Source organism: Acipenser ruthenus, chromosome 2 (genome assembly GCF_902713425.1).
Source record: "Acipenser ruthenus chromosome 2, fAciRut3.2 maternal haplotype, whole genome shotgun sequence".
NCBI lineage: Eukaryota > Metazoa > Chordata > Actinopteri > Acipenseriformes > Acipenseridae > Acipenser > Acipenser ruthenus.
The window spans coordinates 8661728-8681652 of NC_081190.1; the positions used below are offsets into that span (position 1 = coordinate 8661728).

General features: G+C 39.8%; 2 protein-coding genes across 5 annotated transcripts in view; one reads left to right on the forward strand and one right to left on the reverse strand.

Annotated features, from left to right (window-relative positions):
- The window catches only part of LOC117403549 (ras GTPase-activating-like protein IQGAP1), a 100072-nt gene that overhangs the window by 57442 nt on the left and 22705 nt on the right, over window positions 1-19925 (forward strand). For all 4 annotated transcript variants that reach the window (XM_058988370.1, XM_034928592.2, XM_058988375.1 and 1 more), the window contains exons 16-32: window positions 5403-5493; window positions 5990-6157; window positions 6355-6497; window positions 6881-7051; window positions 7202-7285; window positions 7625-7696; window positions 8109-8178; window positions 9382-9590; window positions 10051-10200; window positions 11112-11275; window positions 12006-12230; window positions 12352-12492; window positions 13328-13412; window positions 15032-15264; window positions 16286-16418; window positions 17585-17687; window positions 18220-18361. In XM_058988370.1, coding sequence (XP_058844353.1) covers window positions 5403-5493; window positions 5990-6157; window positions 6355-6497; window positions 6881-7051; window positions 7202-7285; window positions 7625-7696; window positions 8109-8178; window positions 9382-9590; window positions 10051-10200; window positions 11112-11275; window positions 12006-12230; window positions 12352-12492; window positions 13328-13412; window positions 15032-15264; window positions 16286-16418; window positions 17585-17687; window positions 18220-18361 — 2384 coding nt within the window. The remainder of the gene's footprint in view (window positions 1-5402; window positions 5494-5989; window positions 6158-6354; window positions 6498-6880; window positions 7052-7201; window positions 7286-7624; window positions 7697-8108; window positions 8179-9381; window positions 9591-10050; window positions 10201-11111; window positions 11276-12005; window positions 12231-12351; window positions 12493-13327; window positions 13413-15031; window positions 15265-16285; window positions 16419-17584; window positions 17688-18219; window positions 18362-19925) is intronic.
- Window positions 776-4097, reverse strand: LOC117403551 (proteinase-activated receptor 3). The gene is made up of 2 exons (XM_034005733.3): window positions 3839-4097; window positions 776-3411 (listed from the first exon to the last, which is right to left on the reverse strand). The coding sequence occupies exons 1-2, from the start codon at window positions 3903-3905 to the stop codon at window positions 2414-2416; spliced, it is 1065 nt and encodes a 354-aa protein (XP_033861624.3). The 5' UTR covers window positions 3906-4097; the 3' UTR covers window positions 776-2413.

The window sequence follows — 19925 nt, forward strand, 5'->3', positions numbered from 1 at the left end:
TGTAAATTAATGCAGCTATAAAGTTCCTTATTGCAAAAGAAAAAAAACAGAAACAGTCAATTATTTTTCTCCAAAAACAAACTTGCAAAAAATGTTTTTCAAGAAAAAATAAAGTATCAAAACAAACGCTCATAGTACTATGAAAAAAAAACAATTGTAATCCAGCAATGTTCGGCGTAAAAGAAAAGATTTAAGAGTCTCTCCACTCCTCCCGTGTGTCTGATGATCAGCTGCACGTTGTTCCTTTGGTTGTGAATCGATCTCCGTTTCCCCAGTTTCTCGCCTGAAACCAAATGACTTCAATGAAGACAAGGCCTAAAAATAATCATCCTAATACAATGAACCCTGAGAAATGCCCCCTCAAGCCTGGACAACTAAACTAAACGAGAGATAAAAATTATAAATAGGGCACAAACAAACAATTTATTTTAACCTGGCCAGGTTTAATCCATCCTAATTAAAGAACAGAAAATGATATATTTAACACCATTTATGTGGCATTTGCCACATAGTGGTTCTCTAGATTAAAGTTCAAATGTAGTGCACGCCACAATGTAATACACTCAATAACTTGTGTAAAAGAAGGTTGTAAATAGGGTTCAATATTGCAAAATGTTTTGGCCAAAGATCTAAAACCTCAGTTCAGATACAACCCTTCTGACTGTGCTGTCAGTCATTATACAGGAGTTTAATTAAATTGATAAACAGAATGTGCGTGTGGCAGGAATGGCTGAGGGTGACGTCAGACCAGAAGAAGGCACAACAAAACAAAAGGTATGGTGCAGTGGCGCGGGCGCCGTTTTATTTAAAGCAATCCAAAAATAAATAAAATATTTAAACAGAAAACACTCGCTCACAGAGCAAAATAAAAGGGTAAACAAAAACAAATCACGAACACAAAATAACTGCAACACAGGTCAGGCTGGGCAGATTGCCTTCACTGTTCCTATGTTTACTTTCTTTCTCTCGTTTCTCCGTCACTCCTCTCGCACACTCTCTCCTTCTGACACCCCCCCTGATCTAGAGAGCTGCAGGCTTTTTATAACAGGTGACCATCTCCCGATTAGCAACAAATTAAATCACCTAATTAATTCGGGAGATGGCCACCTTCTGCACGAGTTTTAATTATTACTCCTGGCAGAGGACGAGCACCGATCTCGCCTCTGCCAGGACACGTTTTAACAATAAACAAAACAATAACACGGTGGTACGCCGTCATAAATATAATACAATAAAAATAAATAAACAATACAAAACAATCTGCACAGGGGCGGAGGGGGAGACCCCGATCTAAAAATAAACAAAACAATGTACAGGGCTGCTCGCCCTGTTACAGTGCTCCTCATTTAACAAGGTACTTTATGTTCCCTTTTTGAGGCCAGAGCTCTGTCTACTTTGACCCATGCTCCATATTTTCAAAAATGTTTCCACAGATAATTTAAAGATCAGAAAACAATTTCAGTAGAACTCAGGTTACCATCACTTGATAATGTACACCTCACATTATCTGATGCAGATGAACACATTATGGTAAATTTGTATTTGTTTAAGCACAAAACGTTCAGAATCTTAGGCTTGTGTTCCCAGCACCATTCACTGGCTTTCCTGTAAGTGACATGTTTTCAGTGCACAGCTATTGCCAAAAGTTTTACGTCACCTTATAGAATGATCTAATTTTGCTTCATAAAATCGAATGAAACCTACTGAATAATGTTACTTTAACATATGGTTTTCCATATACTTCACAAAAAACTGACATTTAAATGTGGTATTTTGTATCTAACCTGAAATACTGTTGTGGCAGGATGGATTGCAGTGGTGAGGTGTGGTGACGTCACGGACCAGGAAGTAACAGAAACAAAACAGTGGATGGGCGGGTGAAGCTGAACACAACGGCGCCCAGCTGATTTTATTAAATAAATAAACAAAAATATTTAAACAAACAAAACACAACAAAACAAAAGGGCACATTGGCCAAACCAATAGAAATAAACAAATAAGCAGATACTTAGCAGCTGTTTCTCTTATTCGCCTCGCTCTCTCCGCTCCCTGTACTCTCATTTTTTTATATATATATATATATAAAAATATTTTGCAGAAAAGTAGTATAACAAGTCCCCTCAAATTTGCCACCACTGGAAAAGGTGTGAGAACCGCTTTTTTTTTCCTGGTACTTTATATACAAAAAAAGCATAACAAGTTAAATAAAATGCATATAGATTACTATTCCAAATATCAACATTTTCAGAATATATTCAGTTTCTTTAAATGTACAGTATCTACATGATGTATACAGGGCCTCTTGCTCTACAGCATGTGACTCAGTTTGTTTTTTATGGCATTTGATTTTGTTCCGTGCAAAGTGGCTGTTGTCTCATATATCCAGGTAACTTCTGCACAGATTGCTGTGTTACTAAGACGTGCTGAGGATTTTCCTATTGGATGATGCATGAAAATGTAAACCTGAGGATTTTGTTCTTAAGAAGAAGAGGAATGGATCGAGACTGCTGTGTAGGCTGTTGAAACACATGGCTATGTTATAATAAATGTAAAAGTTGTCTTTACCAATACTGTACAATCTGATATAGTGAACAACATTGATGATATTACTTGGGGTGAAGCAAATGATAAAAATGAGGAAGAACAACCCAGTCATTTTCATATACCAATACCAGATCTGTTCAGACTTGTCCAGATTCCTGAGAATTGAAATGTAGCAGAACGAAGCGACTATGAGGGGTATAAAAAATCCCCACACTGGTAAGAGCACAGAGTAGAATTTGAGCAAGAACCTTTTCTCAGAATGTGGGAGTACATCGTGACAGGTTGAGAAAGAATTCCCAATCTGCGGTATAGTGTAGCTCTGTGTGATGAAGAAAACGGGCGCCATGGCAGCAAAGAAGCATGCCCACACCAGAATGCAGCTCCCTATAGCACACTTTCTTTTCGGAAGGCTTCTGTAAGTGAAGGGATGAACAATGGCCAGGTAGCGGTTTATGCTAAGGCACATGTGGTTGAGAATAGTACAGTACATATTCCCGTAGAAGCTGGCTGTCACCACTTGACACATGGTCTCTCCTAATGTCCAGTTGTTGCCATTGAGATGGTAATGGATTTTAAAAGTTAGCGTGACCAAAAACAGCAGATCAGAAAGGGCCAGGCTAAAGTATAATACTGCAGTGGAGAAAGTCTTGGTTTTGGAGAGAAGCATCCACAAAACGACAGCGTTGGCTGGAAGCCCTGTTATTACAACCAGGATATATACAGCTGGAATAACCAGAGTGCTGATATCACCAGATAGGTACTCAATGGTTGAGGGGTTGTCAATGTAAAGCCACGGCTCTTCTCCAACTGGTGATGCATTGAAGGTTTTAAGTACATTAGTAATATCTGACATATGTGAATTTGAACCTGTAACAAAGAAAAAAGCATAATTAACTTTTGTACCTAAACGCTTCATTTTATTAAAATATATCTGTTTTCATTGTAAATCTACCCAAAATACATCGCATCGTTTAACCACATGTTTAACCACTTGCTGTAAACTACAGTGTTTCTGTTTTTTTGTTTTTTTATAAATATTAAAAAAAAAATAATACTGTAGTCTTGTATAAACTTGTATGCATTTTACCCTCCCCTTTGACTTAATTTAGGGAACTGTATAAGCGTTTTTTTTGTTTTTTTCAGTTTGTTCTTTGGTCAAAATCACTCATACAGGAATATGATTATAGTCCTCAAATAGCAGCCAAGTTAAGAGCGTCGCACAAATTAAATTCAATAAAAAAAACATTTTACTTGCTGAAGTCCATTGTTTTGAAAAGTAGTTTTTAACACTTACCGTTCTCGCATAGAACAGGATCCAGGTACAGAAAAACAGCCGCTGATAACAGCAGTAATCTCTTCATTGTGTTGATTGGATTGTACAGTACACTTCTCAATCTGGTTTTCAAAAGGCAGGTTTTGTTATACAAAGATATATTCCCAGTTCTTGTTGAGAGAGAGAGATATTTGTGGTGTTTCTTCTCCCACTAAGTAATGTATTGACAAGGTTGAGTCTCGCTTGTGCTGCTTGAACTGTATCATATTTCCAGTGGTTTTGCATCTTGAACAAGCAGGTTCAGTTGTGTGGGCGGGCGAGTCCATGGGTGGGGCTGGACTCTTCAGTGCTTTAGTTAGTGCTTTGTGAACTGCAGTAGGAACTTGAGAGGAACTGGCTGTGTAAGCAGATTTACTAACATGCTGTATGCATATCTCTTAAACATAACCGCCCCTCCTGCCTGCAATACAAACCAACTGAAATGCCAACGTCATATTTTTAATGTTATGCTAAAGACTTAAATCCTTTTGATTTTAAAGACAGCCTTAATAAACAGAAAGTCTGCTTTGGTTCCGAGTGAACCCCATACAGTATGTGCCTGAAAAAAAAAATAATGTGATCTCCTGCTTTCCCCATATGAATTCTACATGGCTCTTTTTATAGTTATTGTCTTTACCTGCGTTTGCATCCACGTTAGAGGTTGTTTTTACAATGATTTTTGTAAGATAAACTGGTTAAGCTGACAACTGAGAACTGTAAATGAGCCTGCAGGTATCTGTAGCATTGCCTAAGAGAATATAGTAGATTTTATAAGGTTTTTCAACACCCTATAATGTGGTTATAAAGCCCCTAGTGACTGCACAGCAATAGTGCAGATATTGGGGGGGGGGGGGGGGGTGTACTGGGTACTAGTCCAGAGCACAGTGCACTAACATAAACGTTGTGAAAAGTGTTTTAGCCGCTGCTGCTTTTGAATTAAAAGCGAATAGCTAGGGATCGAGCTGCTCGATTTGTGCAAAAGGAAACCTCATTGAACCACACCTTGTCACAGTAACACTTGGGACATAGCTTTTCTCCTCCATGTGCTGTTTAGCAAGGTTTAGCAATCTTTGTTATGTTACAGCCTTGTGGTATTTTCAAAGGAATAATTGTCTACATGTCTTGGATGTAGTGGAGTTGTGCTTGTGTAGCAAATACTGATATAGTGCCCAAGTACGGTATGTTCAACCGGTATTTCAAAATAATAATATTAAAGACTAGTGAACAATAAGTGGCACTCTGAGTCTATATAAATGTAGCAGCTGGGAAGTTCAAAGGGCACACAGAACAGATGAGGCATGGAACCGCTGTTTTTAAGAACAAAGCACTTTTTACATCATAGCTACGACTAGAGGACACATGGCCTGTTCTTGGTCTTGGATCTGATTGTACCCACTCCTTTACTGCTCCGTGCTCCCTGGAGTGAGCTACTGCTTGAATATTGCAGGGAGGGATAATCAACTAGAGGATGTTTTCAAGCTGCGGTTAATGCATGATGCCTTTGTGCACTAAATCTATTGCTGCATTTCTTTCTTTCCTCTTGTAGGAGTCTGGGGATGATTCAGCAGTGCTGTGGCTTGACGAGATACAGGGTGGGATTCATGGCGCCAATAGGAATGAGGAAGAAGCCTTGAAATGTAAGGAGGGAACACTTCCCGTGTGTGTATCTGCAAAAAACATACATGAAATGATGCATGCATTCGTTTTTTTGTTTTTATATTGAGACCGCTGTTATGAAGCTGTAAAACCTTTTAGATGGATGAAGCTTGTTATTTCCACATGTTATAACTGCAAAAAACACTTTACAGTACTGTACAGTATGTGTGTGAGTTTGTGTGTGTGTATAAATTAATAACTAAATCTATGATTTAGCCCTGGTAACATGCCGTAGGTGAATGTATTTTGTTGCATCTGTCAATGAGTTTGATTGTGTTGTGTTTTTGTTTTGTTTTTTTACTCCTTCTTTATTGTGTTTTGTGTGTGCTGTGGTGGTGTGAGCCTCTTGCCAGGTCGTCATTGTAAATGAGAATTGGTTCTCCGTTGACTCGTGTGGATAATAAAGGTTTTGATTTGAGTCGAGTTATTGTTTGGTTTGTTGAATGAAGCTGTGATTCTCTGCTGCTTGGTTTCTAGTGGCGGTTGCCATCGCGGAAGTGAACAGATGTGTTGAAGGTGGAGATGCCCAGCAGATGCTCACTGCACTGCAGTGCCCTGATGTAGGACTGAGGGCTGTGCTGGCAGAGTGCTCAGACGCATACTGGAAAATCCTGTGTGAAAAAAAGCATGACAAAACTGGAGAAGGTACAACTTTACTCAAGTCTGCAGAGCCTTGTGCAATTGCACACATCACCACCTACTGTAGCCCCTGGCAGATTGTAATTGCAGCAAGACCTGTTGTTCATGTGAACTCTGTTCAAATGTGTTATCCCTAATTTCTAGCATTATGATTGCATTTAATTTCTTTAATTTCTTGTTTATCTTTGTTGCGCCTCACACAGGCTCCAACGGCAGCGCATGGGTGAAGCACAGAGTTAAGGACAAGTACGATTATTACTACAGTTTGCAAAGCTCCGAGGGAACTTGGGATGAACCCAAAGGATTTATACAAAATAACACTCAGCTAACAAAGGAAGAAATACAGGTGTGGGAAATCTTGAAGTGGATCCAGTTGATTTTAGTGTGCCGTTGTATACATAGATTCTGTTGGGCGTTCAAGAAATATAACATTAATCTGAGTATATGTGATGTTAGTTATATACACATAAAAGTAAAATGACTGCTGTGTGGATTGTGGGCTTTTTCTATGATAAAATGAAGATTCACCGCACAAAACCGTCATAAAGACACCTTCCACACATATTGATGTATTTAATATCCTGTTGTGTGTCCAATGCTGCATAAGCCAATTAGTGCATACCTTCAGTTCCCATTGTGTTGTTAATATGTGTGTTCTTGAACCTGCATTACCATGTCATAGCAAAGCATAACAATTGTACATTGTGTTAATCATTTCCTCTGTGCTAGAGTATTGTTGGAGGAATTACTGCAGAATACAACCGGGAGCAGCTGTGGCTGGAACACGAGGGCCTGGTCGTTCAGCTGCAGGCCTGGACCAGAGGGTATCTGGTGAGGAAGAGGCACAGGGAGAGACTGGAGTACCTCCACAAACAGGAGCCCACTGTTGTCAAACTGCAGGTACAGTCATACTGTCCATATGTCATTCCTGTATCCATTGCAAATCATTTATCCCCAGTGGGATTACCAGGGAAATTAATCTGATAAGGATTGCATTTTCAGTCGCTGTGATGTAATATATATTAAATATATATATATATATCTTTCCAGGCTTCCTGGAAAGGATATAAACAAAGGAAGACCTACACAAACAGAATAAAAGTACTCCAAGATAACGAACCAACCATTGTCAAGGTAACCAAGTTGAAGGAAACTAAACGTATAGTAAAAATATTGTCAAACCACGGTAAAGCATGAGTAAGAATGATAAGTGCATGATACAGACAGAGGACAACGCTGTACAATGTCTTAATCGTATGGAAGCCTACCTGTTCTTGTGTCTAAAACCTTGAATATCCCAATGTCCCTAAATGCGTTGCTAATGGTAATTATGACACTCGGTCAGTTTAGACTTCTCTGTAAAGCAGCTCATCCAGGTAGCTTCTGAAAAGCACCTTTTTTTTTGCCTTTTTATTATTTTGCTCAAGTAAAACTTTTACAATCTTTTAATTGTAGTGTTAATGTTTGTTTCAGATTCAGGCATTGGTGAAAATGTGGATTGCAAGAACAAGATATTCTAAAAGGAAGCAGTATTTTAAAGAGCATGTAAGTCAGCACAGCTTTCCACTTCACAACTACTTCATAGTGATTGTATTTGTATTTTACCATCATGCTTTCTGGAATATGTACACATTTAGGGCCCTATTCTGTAATCTCTCAATGACTTTAATGATGCTTCTTCAAAGTCTATTCTACTTTTGGAGGGACGACCAGATAGTTTTGAGGTGGGTGGGAGTGGGGTAAATGCAGTTGAGTGGTAATATTTAATATACCCATGCCATAATCTTAACAATCTCCTGCAGAAGTTTCATATTTTAATAAAGGCCAATAGACCTTTTGAAGGATAGTCTATTTTGTATGTTTCATATATTTATTTTTACTCCCAATTCAGTGATTCACAATCTAGATTATGGCTATATAAGGCTATGAAATGAATTGTGGTTTTTGCTCCTCACAGGTAAATGAAATTGTTAAAATCCAGTCCTTCCTGAGAGCAAATAAAGCAAGAGACGACTACAGAACGCTGAGTGAGTGCTGGCTGAGTTGTTGCTGTTCCTGATGGGGATGCTTACAGTGTGTGTGCATGCGTGAGCGTGCGTGAGTGAGTGCTGGCTGAGTTCTTACTGTTCCTAATGGGGATGCTTACAGTGTGTGTGTGTGCGTGAGTGAGTGCTGGCTGAGTTCTTACTGTTCCTGATGGGGATTCTTGCAGTGTGTGTGTGTGTGTGCTTGAGTGAGTGCTGGCTGAGTTCTTACTGTTCCTGATGGGGATGCTTGCAGTGTGTGTGTGTGTGCGTGAGTGAGTGCTGGCTGAGTTCTTACTGTTCCTAATGGGGATGCTTACAGTGTGCGTGCCTGAGTGCTGGCTGAGTTCTTACTGTTCCTGATGGGGATGCTTACAGTGTGTGAGTGCTTGTATAACTGACTGCTTGTATGGTCAAGAGACTTGGGTTTCTCTGTAATAATAGTAATTGACTGAAATACTGTGTATTCATGCAAGCATATATGTAATGTCAATTATTAAAATGCTAGAGAATATATAGGAAGTAAAATGAGAAAATACACTAGTGTGGAATTCATCAAGTGTCATGAGATCCACTAAACTCATCAAGTGTCATGAGATCCACTAAACCTATACTGTACAGGCTTAGAAACACAGGGGGACTAGTCCTAAGGACTAGTACCTTATGTAAACTTGCTAGTCCTTATGTAAACTTGCTAGTCCTTATGTAAACTTGCTAGTCCTTAAGTAAACTTGCTAGTCCTTAAGTAAACTTGCTAGTCCTTAAGTAAACTTGCTAGTCCTTAAGTAAACTTGCTAGTCCTTAAGTAAACTTGCTAGTCCTTAAGTAAACTTGCTAGTCCTTATGTAAACTTACTAGTTCTTATGTGAAGTTCATGAGTTGGAATCAACAGCTGTTGGGGTCCCTAAATATTAGGCTTAACAAAACAAAAACAGATGCAATGAACATTATTGCTCATTCCCAAATACATTGATAGTGGCTGCATTGTCCTGTGTGTTCATCCAGAATTTTTGAATGGCTACATTTTATGAAAACCAGAAAGCACTGCTCTTCTCGCAAGCGGGTGATAACAGATCGAGCCTGCGGATATTTCCAGCATATTGTGACAAGCAACGTGCTGCAGTGGGCTATGAAGACAGTAATGTAATTAATTTGGCGAGTGCGTGTAGGGTAATCGATGGCAATGTGTTCTTCATCACATTATAGCTGGTGCTGAGAGCCCACCCCTGAATGTTGTGCGCAAGTTTGTGCACCTGCTGGACCAGAGCAACCTGGACTTCCAGGAGGAGCTGGAGGTGACGAGGCTGAGGGAGGAGGTGGTGACCAAGATCCGGTCCAGTCAGCAGCTGGAGAAGGACCTCAACCTGATGGACATTAAGATCGGACTGCTGGTGAAGAACAGGATCACTCTGCAGGTCAGCCACAGCGCCGCCACATTTAACTAACCTGCCTATTTTGAGGCTAATGTGTTCCACACTTTTCAGTAAAGTACTGTACTTTTGTTACTCTCAGAAGCAAGTCTAACGACCATGCTTCAGAAGTGTTTTTAAACAGTTTGTGTTTGGTAGGTTTTGTGTATAATAAATGAAAGCCTGTGTTTGTTTGTTTTTTTTTACACTGTAGTGCTTTGCACTCAGTTTGCATGTAAGAATGCAGGATGTGTCCCCACCAGGGGATTACACTATCACACTGAAGCTGCCTTCCTTTTCAGTGGTGATGCATAGTTTTGTATAGTAACCAGTTTAAACATGTACAGTTTTTCTTTTTTTCTTTAAATGCAACGCTACAAAGTTAAAAAGCCATGCCTTGTTAAACTGCTCCATAGAAGTCTCTACTTTGCATATAGCAGAAATCTCTCTTTTCCTACTTCAATAGGATGTAGTGTCGCACAGCAAGAAGCTGAACAAAAAGAGCAAAGGCCAGGTGGAGGAGATGGTTATGGGCGACAAGCAGGGGATAAAGGGACTAAGCCTGGAGAAAAGAAAGAAGCTGGAGGCCTATCAGCATTTCTTCTACCTGCTACAGGTACTGGATAATCACAGAAGCACACATAGGCAACATCAAACGTCTCTGATTGCTGTATAACATGGCCCTATGCAGCAATTTCAGGTTTGCCAGCATTGAGATCAAACTGTGACTCATATCCTCTGTGTGGTTAAATATGCGCACTGACTGCAGGTGAATGTGTTTAATCATGAATACAATACGTCTAAAACCTGCCTGCACCTGAGCATGAACCATGGGTCCTGACTTCCCCTGTTTTAAGGTATTAGTGCTTTACATTAGACTCTCGCTAATCCACCCCCAGCAGTGGGAATTGACCTGCAGTCTGAACCACGCTTAAAGTAGCTGTAGAAACTCAACAGCACTATTGTAATACTGTGATGAAATGTTTAGAACATTTACGGCGCTCTCTGTCATTTTTATCCCCCCAAAGGTAAACTGTTTTTGATTAAATATACAGCAGTATGATCTGTACACCTGAACAAATCACTAATCTGAGCAGCAGGGTGTAGTCCCAACAGGTTTAGATTAGCAACAGTATTTTTAGTCACATGTTGTGCAGATTCCTCTCAGTGTGATGTGAACATTTGTTCTGTTTTTGAAAACACTTTATTGCAGGTAGTAACCAGTGCATGAGTAGAAAAGAAACCTGCTCACTGGTTGGTATCAGGTTAGCTGTCTGTCCCTGTTCTAAATTAGTGATGGCATTGCAGTTTATTATTAATCCAGTGTGGCATCCCCTGTCAGAAATACATGTACAGAATGTGAAACAAGCTTCCATTTAGAGAGTTAAACGACTGTGAGCTCGTTTATGTAATAGAATTGATCTACTGTACAACAGATGCTTTAGGGTGTCCATACTTTTTGGCACACTGTGTGCTGTGTATACTGTACCTGTGTTGATTGGTTAATCTCACTTGTTTGTTTTGTAGACGAACCCTACGTACTTGGCCAAACTGATTTTTCAGATGCCCCAGAACAAGTCCACTAAGTTCATGGACACGGTCATTTTTACGCTCTACAATTACGCCTCAAACCAAAGAGAGGAATACCTGCTGCTGAAACTCTTCAAAACATCCCTGGAAGAGGAAATCAAGTAAGTGACTGAACTGCCTGGCTGGAACTGTGTGGCCAAAAAGAAAAAAGACTTCAGTTGCATTGTTGCATGAAATATTTCAGTGCATTGGAGGGATTCATGATTTGTGTTAATAGAACAGCACCATCGTCCCTCCTGTAAAACGTTTCAACAGAGCAAAAATGATCTTGCTTAACTTTTGCAATGTGTGTTTTATCTGCTAGTGTGGTTGACAACCTTGTCTTTTAAGTTCGTTGGATGTTTTTTGCTCCACCGTTCTAAAGCTGTATCACAGCCAGTCTGGTTTACTTGTACTGGAGGTGACTAAGTGTTCCAGTCCCACGTTTACTAGAGACACCCCTGTATTGGCACTGCTCCTGCATTCATTGAAACCAGCAGGTACACGTGATGTTAATACCTTATACGGAACAGGAAAACACACACGCATCATTGATGGTTAGATTTGCATTGGATTACGTGCCTAGAAGCTTTGTTTCATCAGTATGTGTAATATGATTGAGTATCGCCTTAAGTGGGAATAGTCACCGGAAAAAAAAAAAAAATCCCCACTCTAGACCTGTGATGCATGTAAATTAAAAAGCAGTAGCATAGTAAGTTTGTAGCTCGAAAAATATTTTTATTACAGACTGGGGAGGGAAAGGCTATAATAAAAATATTTTTCGAGCTACAAACTAACTATGCTACTGCTTTTTTTATTGTTGTTTGATGTGTTCTGTTTTCCACACTGCAGGTCCAAAGTGGATCAGATCCAGGATATTGTCACTGGAAACCCGACTGTCATTAAGATGGTGGTCAGCTTTAACCGTGGCGCTCGGGGACAGAACGCTCTGAGGCAGCTGCTGGCCCCCGTGGTAAAGGAAATCATTGAAGATAAAACCCTGGGCATCAACACAAACCCTGTGGAAGTTTACAAAGCGTGGGTGAATCAACTAGAAATGTCAACTGGAGAGGCAAGGTCAGGACCTGGGTGACCAGGAGTTGTATATCTTTTAGAAGTCAGTGTTCAGTTCCATGGCAATTACAGGGTTTTTATTTGGTGGTGGTTTTTATTTATTGATTTATTTTTCTTTTTTCAGTAAACTGCCGTATGATGTGACGACAGAGCAGGCCTTGACTCACGAGGAGGTACGAACGAGACTGGAGACTTCGACTCGAAGCCTGAGAGCAGCCACTGATAAAGTGCTGAACTCCATCATCTCCTCCCTGGATCACTTTCCGTAAGTCTGTCTGGGAGCTCTGTCATCTCCTCCCTGGACAGTGTTCTGTATGTCTGTCTGGGGGCTATGCCCTGTCCTCCCTGGATCACTTTCCGTAAGTCTGTCTGGGAGCTCTGTCATCTCCTCCCTGGATAGTGTTCTGTAAGTCTGTTTGTGACGACGCATGTCTTGTGAAATGCACAAATAAAGTATGTGGGGGACGGGGTGGGGTGGGGGGGACTCAAAAAGCCAGCGTCATTTAAAATCACTTCCCAATTCAATTAACTTTTAATCTGTTCCAACACATTGATTCAAATTGCAATTGGAAGTATTCTGTTAAAATTAGCTTTTCACAGCGGCAATAAATTACTTCCGTTGAATTTACTGTTAGTTAATTAAATTGGCTTCAAATGAAAGCAGTTGAACGATCACAACAATGATGTCTCTAAAGAATTGGAATTGGGAATTTTATTTTTAAAAGGAGTCGGAATTTAAAACAGGAACTGACCCCAGCCCTGCTTGTAACTGAAAAAGTAGGGCTGTTAAATGTACGCATTTTTTATTTAATGTTTTTTTTTGCTAATGTTGTATCACACAATTCCTACAGCTCAGAAAACCACCTGCAGTATTTTCATGTCCCAGCAGAGGGCACCATTACATAAGCTTTGCTGATGACGCACACCTCTTGCATTGTGTTATATTGGAGCAGTGCTGGTTTCATTAATGCCGCATTCACGTACCACTGTTAGATTGTTCAGTTGTTTTCCATTCCTGTTTCACTTTGAAAAGCCACCTCTTGTTTCACACATGTTTTAAGCATCCTTGTGTTTTATTTGATCATGTTTTTTGCATGCAGTTATGGTATGAGGTACATTGCCAAAGTCCTGAAGAACTCCTTGCATGAAAAATTCCCCGATGCTACAGAAGAGGAGCTTTTAAAGGTAGTTGTGGCTTCTTGTTTTTTATTTGTCATCTATTCACCGGACGATGTGGTTCCAGAAATCTAGCAAGACGACATGGTTAACACCAGGAACTGCCTATTGGGTTTGTTTCAGCTTACTGATATTTACTGCTTTGTAGTCGTGGCTCGTCTACATTTCTTGGCGACTGCATTGTAAAAAAGCAAGACAAAGAACACAACTTGGGTACGGTGCATATTAAAGGGTTGGTATCTAGGGCTCTAAAATCCATGTTTCAAAACTTTTCATTTGCTTTAGAAAGTTTTTTTACTGCCCAACTAATTTCTTTTTTTATTTAGATTTTGTTACAAAAAAAAAAAGTCAGTTTTGTCACATGCTAATTCCTCCGTTGTGCTCTGTGTGTGTTCGCTGTGGCGTTCACCGGTCTCACATTTCCAATAAATCCAGATGTCACAACCGTTTAAGTGGAGTTACCTGTATACCCTAAAGGAAAGAAAGCATTAGTGGACTTTAATAGGGTTGCTCTATAGTGAATTTAAAGATGAGTTTTAATATTAAACTCCAGCATGGCCTGTCTGTCTAAAGCACAGAATTAAGCTCAAAACCCAATTTTTTTAACAAAAAAATGGGTATCTGACCAGAAACGTTCAGTTCTCTAGTAGGCGATGCCTGTTTCGTTAGGTGAGATTGCTTAAATAAATGTGTTTGCTTTCACTCAGCATTAAATTGTCTTGCTTTATTAAGATTAGTTTCTTCTATGGGAAATTCCATCTACGTTTAGGAGCGGATAAGAATTTCAAAAACATGTCTGCAGGATATGCAGCACCTCCTCGCAATTTTCTAGTCTAGTAGAAGCTTCCTGGTCAACAAAAGTTTCCATAATTATGTGCTGCAGAGACCGTTTCTGCAACATTAGAGGACACCTAATAAGGCAGTAGTCTGGTATTGTGAAACACCCTCTGAAAATAGAAAAAAAAAAAAGAGGAAAGGATAGTCCTGTGCAGGAAATAAGATGGAGCACTGGCATGCTGTAGGGGGTGGGGTTCCTTAACTCGCCTTCCTATTCATAGAATACATGTTTAAGACAGCCTGAACAATCATTATTAATAACCTTTAGAAATACTGCCTCTGACGAAAGAGAAAAAAATAAATGGTTCCGTACTGGCATGTGGTGGCTAATCATGGTTCTCATTTCATCACCATGTAAATGTACAGTACAGTTCAGTACAGTTCATGCCACGGCATCTCCAAGCAATTCACAAACAAACAAAAAAAAGATTAAAATAAAAACCTACAGATCAGGAAACGCCTCAAGAAACAAATGAGGTGCTTCCTGAACAGCAGCAGTGCCCTTGGAAGTACATTCCGCAGCTTTGGTGCATGACGAATACATGTCTGGTCACCCCAAGTATACCAGTGTATCATTTACATGTATGCAGTTCATGTGTGCAGAAGTGCAGTTTAATGGTTTTGTTTTGAGCTGGTTCCATTTATGCAGATCTGATCAAGGCATACAGTAAGAGAACATGCCTGAATTCATTGGAAATAAATAATGCTTTTCCACACTCTTCTTTTCTTCTAAAATCCCTGTACTAATCCGGTGCATGTTTGGCGTACTAAATTGATTTGTGTCTTCACAGATTGTGGGTAACCTGCTGTATTACCGATACATGAACCCAGCCATCGTTGCTCCCGATGGATTTGACATTATTGACATGACCGCCGGCGGGCAGCTGCATTCGGAGCAGCGGAGGAACCTGGGCTCCGTGGCGAAGGTCCTGCAGCACGCTGCCTCTAACAAGCTGTTTGAAGGAGAGAACGCACACATGACCTCCATGAACAGCTACATCTCTCAGACCCATCACAAATTCAGGTAGGACACGTGGTTACATTTCAAAGAGTTCGGAATGTGCATATTAGCAGTCCAATAAACCTGTATCACACACTTGCTGTTCAGATCAAAGGTATATCCAGTAGATGTTTAATTATGTCTCAAAGCTATGATAGATAGCATATTTTTCTTTTTATTTAACTTTTAAACAACTCAAAATAAGATTTACATAATTGGCAACATAGAGCATAAACCATGAAGACCAGTCCAACTTAACCACCTTCCAAGTATTTACTAGGATATTTTTTTTACTACATTTTAAGAAATTCAAAAGCATATTTTTTTACCATGTGTGCCCAGTTTCTCTGACTCTTGACCTCATTGCTAAATGTTTTTCCAAGAAGGTAGTGGTTCATCTCTAGCCATCATAAATGTAACATTTACATTTAATCTCTTCGGCAGTCTTTCCTCACCATATATAATCTACCATTTGTAATCGGTGTGGGAAGTCAGGAGGGGCGTAAAGTTTTCTTTCAGGAATACATTTGCAGAATGATGTAAGGAGCATTTAAGTTCCGCACAGGAAGGATGTGTAGAATCTCTGAACACTTTCACACTGGAACCAGGTCAGAGAGGGGCTCCAGAGCCCCAGTGTCTGTTCTGTATCACATTGAGACACTCAGCTCCAACACAGTCCTCTGATACTCCTGGCTGTTCTACTCTTAGCTGACACAGTTGTAAAGGGAGTAGGGTTTATTATAGCACTGCAGACGGTATCACTAGTTAGGAAACAGTGCTATAATAACGAGAATGTAAAAGCTAGTGGAATGGCATTATGGAGCGAGTCATGTCCTGCATGTTAGTCTAGGGTACTGTTATTCTATAAAATAATTCTTCTCTCTTTCTGGGGAAATTGACTTAAAAAAACTAACTACAAAGTAATGATGTTTAAGTTTGAATGCTTGGAAACCCCACATACCAGTAAAAGGAAAGTACGGTACGATCAGATTTCACAGAAATAAAGTTTTGACCCAAGTTTTGTTTTGTTTATTTTTTTGTTTAGGAATTTTTTCCAGGCCGCATGTGACGTGCCCGAACCAGAGGAGAAGTTCAACATTGATGAATACTCTGATATGGTGACACTAAGCAAACCTGTCATTTACATCTCGATCGAGGAGATCATCAACACCCATTCTGTAAGAATGTGTTAACTTTGAGCTTCTTCTAGACAGAAATTCGAATTAACTGAAGGCAGGTTAAAGAACCGAGCGGCAGTTAGGTACTGTATGAACTGAGCAGCAGTTGGGTACTGTATGAACTGAGCAGCAGTTGGGTACTGTATGAACTGAGCAGCAGTTGGGTACTGTATGAACTGAGCAGCAGTTGGGTACTGTATGAACTGAGCAGCAGTTGGGTACTGTATGAAATGAGCAGCAGTTGGGTACTGTATGAACTGAGCAGCAGTTGGGTACTGTATGAAAGCTTATGTGTTCTTGTCATGATCGCTACTTGAAGTGTAAATATCTCATGAACCATTTAGGATGGCAACTTTATATTGTCAGTGTTGTGGACTGTCCTCAGGGAAAATCTCACGATGTCCCCCATCTGTTCCCTAAGGTGGCTGACAGAGCTGGTTTATGGGTGATAAAGAAACCCTTTGAGATACTGGCTTCGTACTCGGTACACAACTTTCCAGACGATGAAGCCCCTGCACACTTGCTCCATCTTTCTAGACGATGAAGCCCTTTCACACTCGCTCTGTCTTTCTAGACGATGAAGCCCTGCACATTCGCTCTCTTTCTAGACGATGAAGCCCCTGTACAATTGCTCTGTCTTTCTAGACGCTTTCTTCATCTCAAACCGATTAATTATGTACTGAACAAAAGTGCAATGCAGCTGGAACAGAACTGTCACTGCTTCTTGAATACAATCACCTGTCATTGCGTCTATGATTTATTAAGATCCGTTTACAGACTATCATAGGTAAACTACAAATAATAAATACAATTTAAAAAAACACATTGGAAGTTTGTAATATTCGCATTTAGACTTATCTATAAAATGTTATTTTTAATTGGTTTTATTATTGCTATAATTGCTGTATTGTTAGAATACTCACTGCACCCCCCCCCCCCTTCCTTGAGAACCACTGGTCTAGGTCAGGGTCCGTCATGGGGATCATGGAAGGAAATGTTACCCTTTTATGACAGTGTTTTATTCAGAGATCATTTGAGGTAGATATTGTGGGTTATTTATAAAACATTACATTGAAGGGACATGCTCCTAGATGACATCGCAGTGAACAGCCTGGCGTCTCATTGTGTTGAGGAGAAACTGAAGTCGGTTCTGCTGTGTTTTCCAGCTGGTTCTGGAGCACCAAGATGCTCTCTCTCCTGATCACAATGACATCCTGCATGAACTACTGGAAGGACTAGGAGGCGTTCCTGCTGTTGAAGCTCTGCTGGGTACGTTGTATTCTGCTGGGAGTCCATACATATACACAAAGCTTTAAACCAGCAATGTTTTTCAAGGTCTGAATAGAAGGCAGTTGTGTACTCTTAGATGCATTAGCAGTCTGTATAGACATGAAAGTTATACTTGATGGGCATTGAACTTTCCACAGTGAAAGCATTACTAATTTAGATTATCAGTTAGAGAACTTTGGGAACGTTGTAATGTTCTATTATGAAACGCCTGTGAACTGTATATACCTGTCAGCAAAGACTTCACAATGTTGAGCATGTTTGTGTTTTCTTTCTAACTATTGCCACTTCGTTTTATATTAGCATTGTGGAGCTGAAGTCATTTGTTTAGGTCTACTAAAGCATGCAAGCCTCTTGCTGGTCTTATTTACAAAGAGACTTGTCCTGTTGGCAGTCATATATGGTGCAGTTTTGTCTAGACGTGTTTTCCCCAGTTTGCGCTTCCTGGCTCTGTCTCTGTGCCGTCCTTCTCAAGCTAGGAAACCAGAACAATCACTTTACTGTGTTTTGACAGGGGAAGGCGCTGTGGACCCCAACGACCCCAACAAAGAGAATACACTAAGTCAGCTCGCCAAAACGGAAATCTCTCTCACCCTCACCAGCAAGTTCGAGTTACAGGAAGGCGATGACAAAGACATGAAAAGCCTAATGATAAAGTAAGTTACAGTTCACTGCATCAATTTTCGCCAGTCCCCAAAAACAATCGAGTGTGTTTATTTTAACTTTTCTCCAAGGCACAACCATCTAAAGGAATGCCAGCAATGTTTTTGGCCATGTTTGCCAGCTACTGGCAAGTGTTCATTTTCCACAGCATTGAATAAATGTGACTGCGGCGACCATCGTTTATGACTCCACAATGAATGCAGAGCCAAGAGCATAATACTGAGTAGATGTGTCAATGTCTAAATGGCTAAACAAACTAGATAACTAGCATTGGTAGCCATGATAACCTGGTTAAAAAAAGATCTGGGAAAGTAGACATCCCTGCGTGACACCAAACCAGACATCATGCAGACTAAATACACATAATAAGAACGAAATGGTCATGCAGTAGTTATCGCCATGTAAACATCCGCTCCATACACACCCAAAAGAAGCTGCTTGATGAGATTCTGGGATCATTAAGTTACTAACAACCAAACGAGCCGAATGGTCTCCTCCTCGTTTTGTAACCTTTCTTATGTTCTTACGTAAAAAGTGTGGTCAATAGTTCTGTTGCTTCAACATTTTCTCTATACATTTTTTTTTTTTTTTTTCTTGAGTTCCTTCCAAAAACCTCATGCAGGACTTCACCCTTTTCAACTCTCTTTGCTCCACTTGAGTGCTGAGATAGATAGATACTTTTTGAAAAAACTTTTATTTAACAATTAAATAAAATACACAAAATCAATATTTATAAAACAGATATTATCACGAAATCAATTCAGATCCACCCAAGGTGAACAAAACAATACATAAAATATTATGGACACATAAAAATTCACATCACAGATACTCCTCCAGATCACCATCGTTAACAGCACACAACACACTGTCTACACACCAGACTTCCTCAAACATTGCTATATTATGCATTGCTTTTTAAAATTCAAATCCAGTCTAACCCATGTTAATACAAGCATTCTAAAAATGACAAAAGGATCAGTATTTGAAACATCATTCATTTTGTTTTTTCTGCTCTTTAAAATTGCTAATTTGTCGATAGATAGATAGATGTGGTGTGTGTGTGTGTGTGTGTGTGTACAGACGTGCTCAAATTTGTTGGTACCAATCCACAAAAAACAAAGAATGCACAATTTTCTCTGAAATAACTTGAAACTGACAAAAGTAATTGGCATCCACCATTGTTTATTCCATATTTAATAGAAATCAGACTTTGCTTTTGATTTTTTATTCAACATAATATTGTAAATAAGAAAACAAATGAAAATGGCATGGACAAAAATGATGGGACCGCTAACCTAATATTTTGTTGCACAACCTTTAGAGGCAATCACTGCAATCAAATGTTTTCTGTAGCTCTCAATGAGACTTCTGCACCTGTTAACAGGTAGTTTAGCCCACTCTTCCTGAGCAAACTGCTTCAGCTGTCTCAGGTTTGATGGGTGCCTTCTCCAGACTGCAAGTTTCAGCTCTTTCCATAGATGTTCGATAGGATTCAGATCAGGACTCATAGAAGGCCACTTCAGAATAGTCCAATGTTTTGTTCTTATCCATTCT

Coding starts and splice junctions, on each gene's coding strand:
- LOC117403551 (XM_034005733.3), bottom strand. CDS start 3,905: ATGAAGAGATTACTGCTGTTATCAGCGGCTGTTTTTCTGTACCTGGAT. Junction 3,412..3,838: donor TCCTGTTCTATGCGAGAACG/GTAAGTGTTAAA, acceptor TCTTTGTTACAG/GTTCAAATTCACATATGTCA.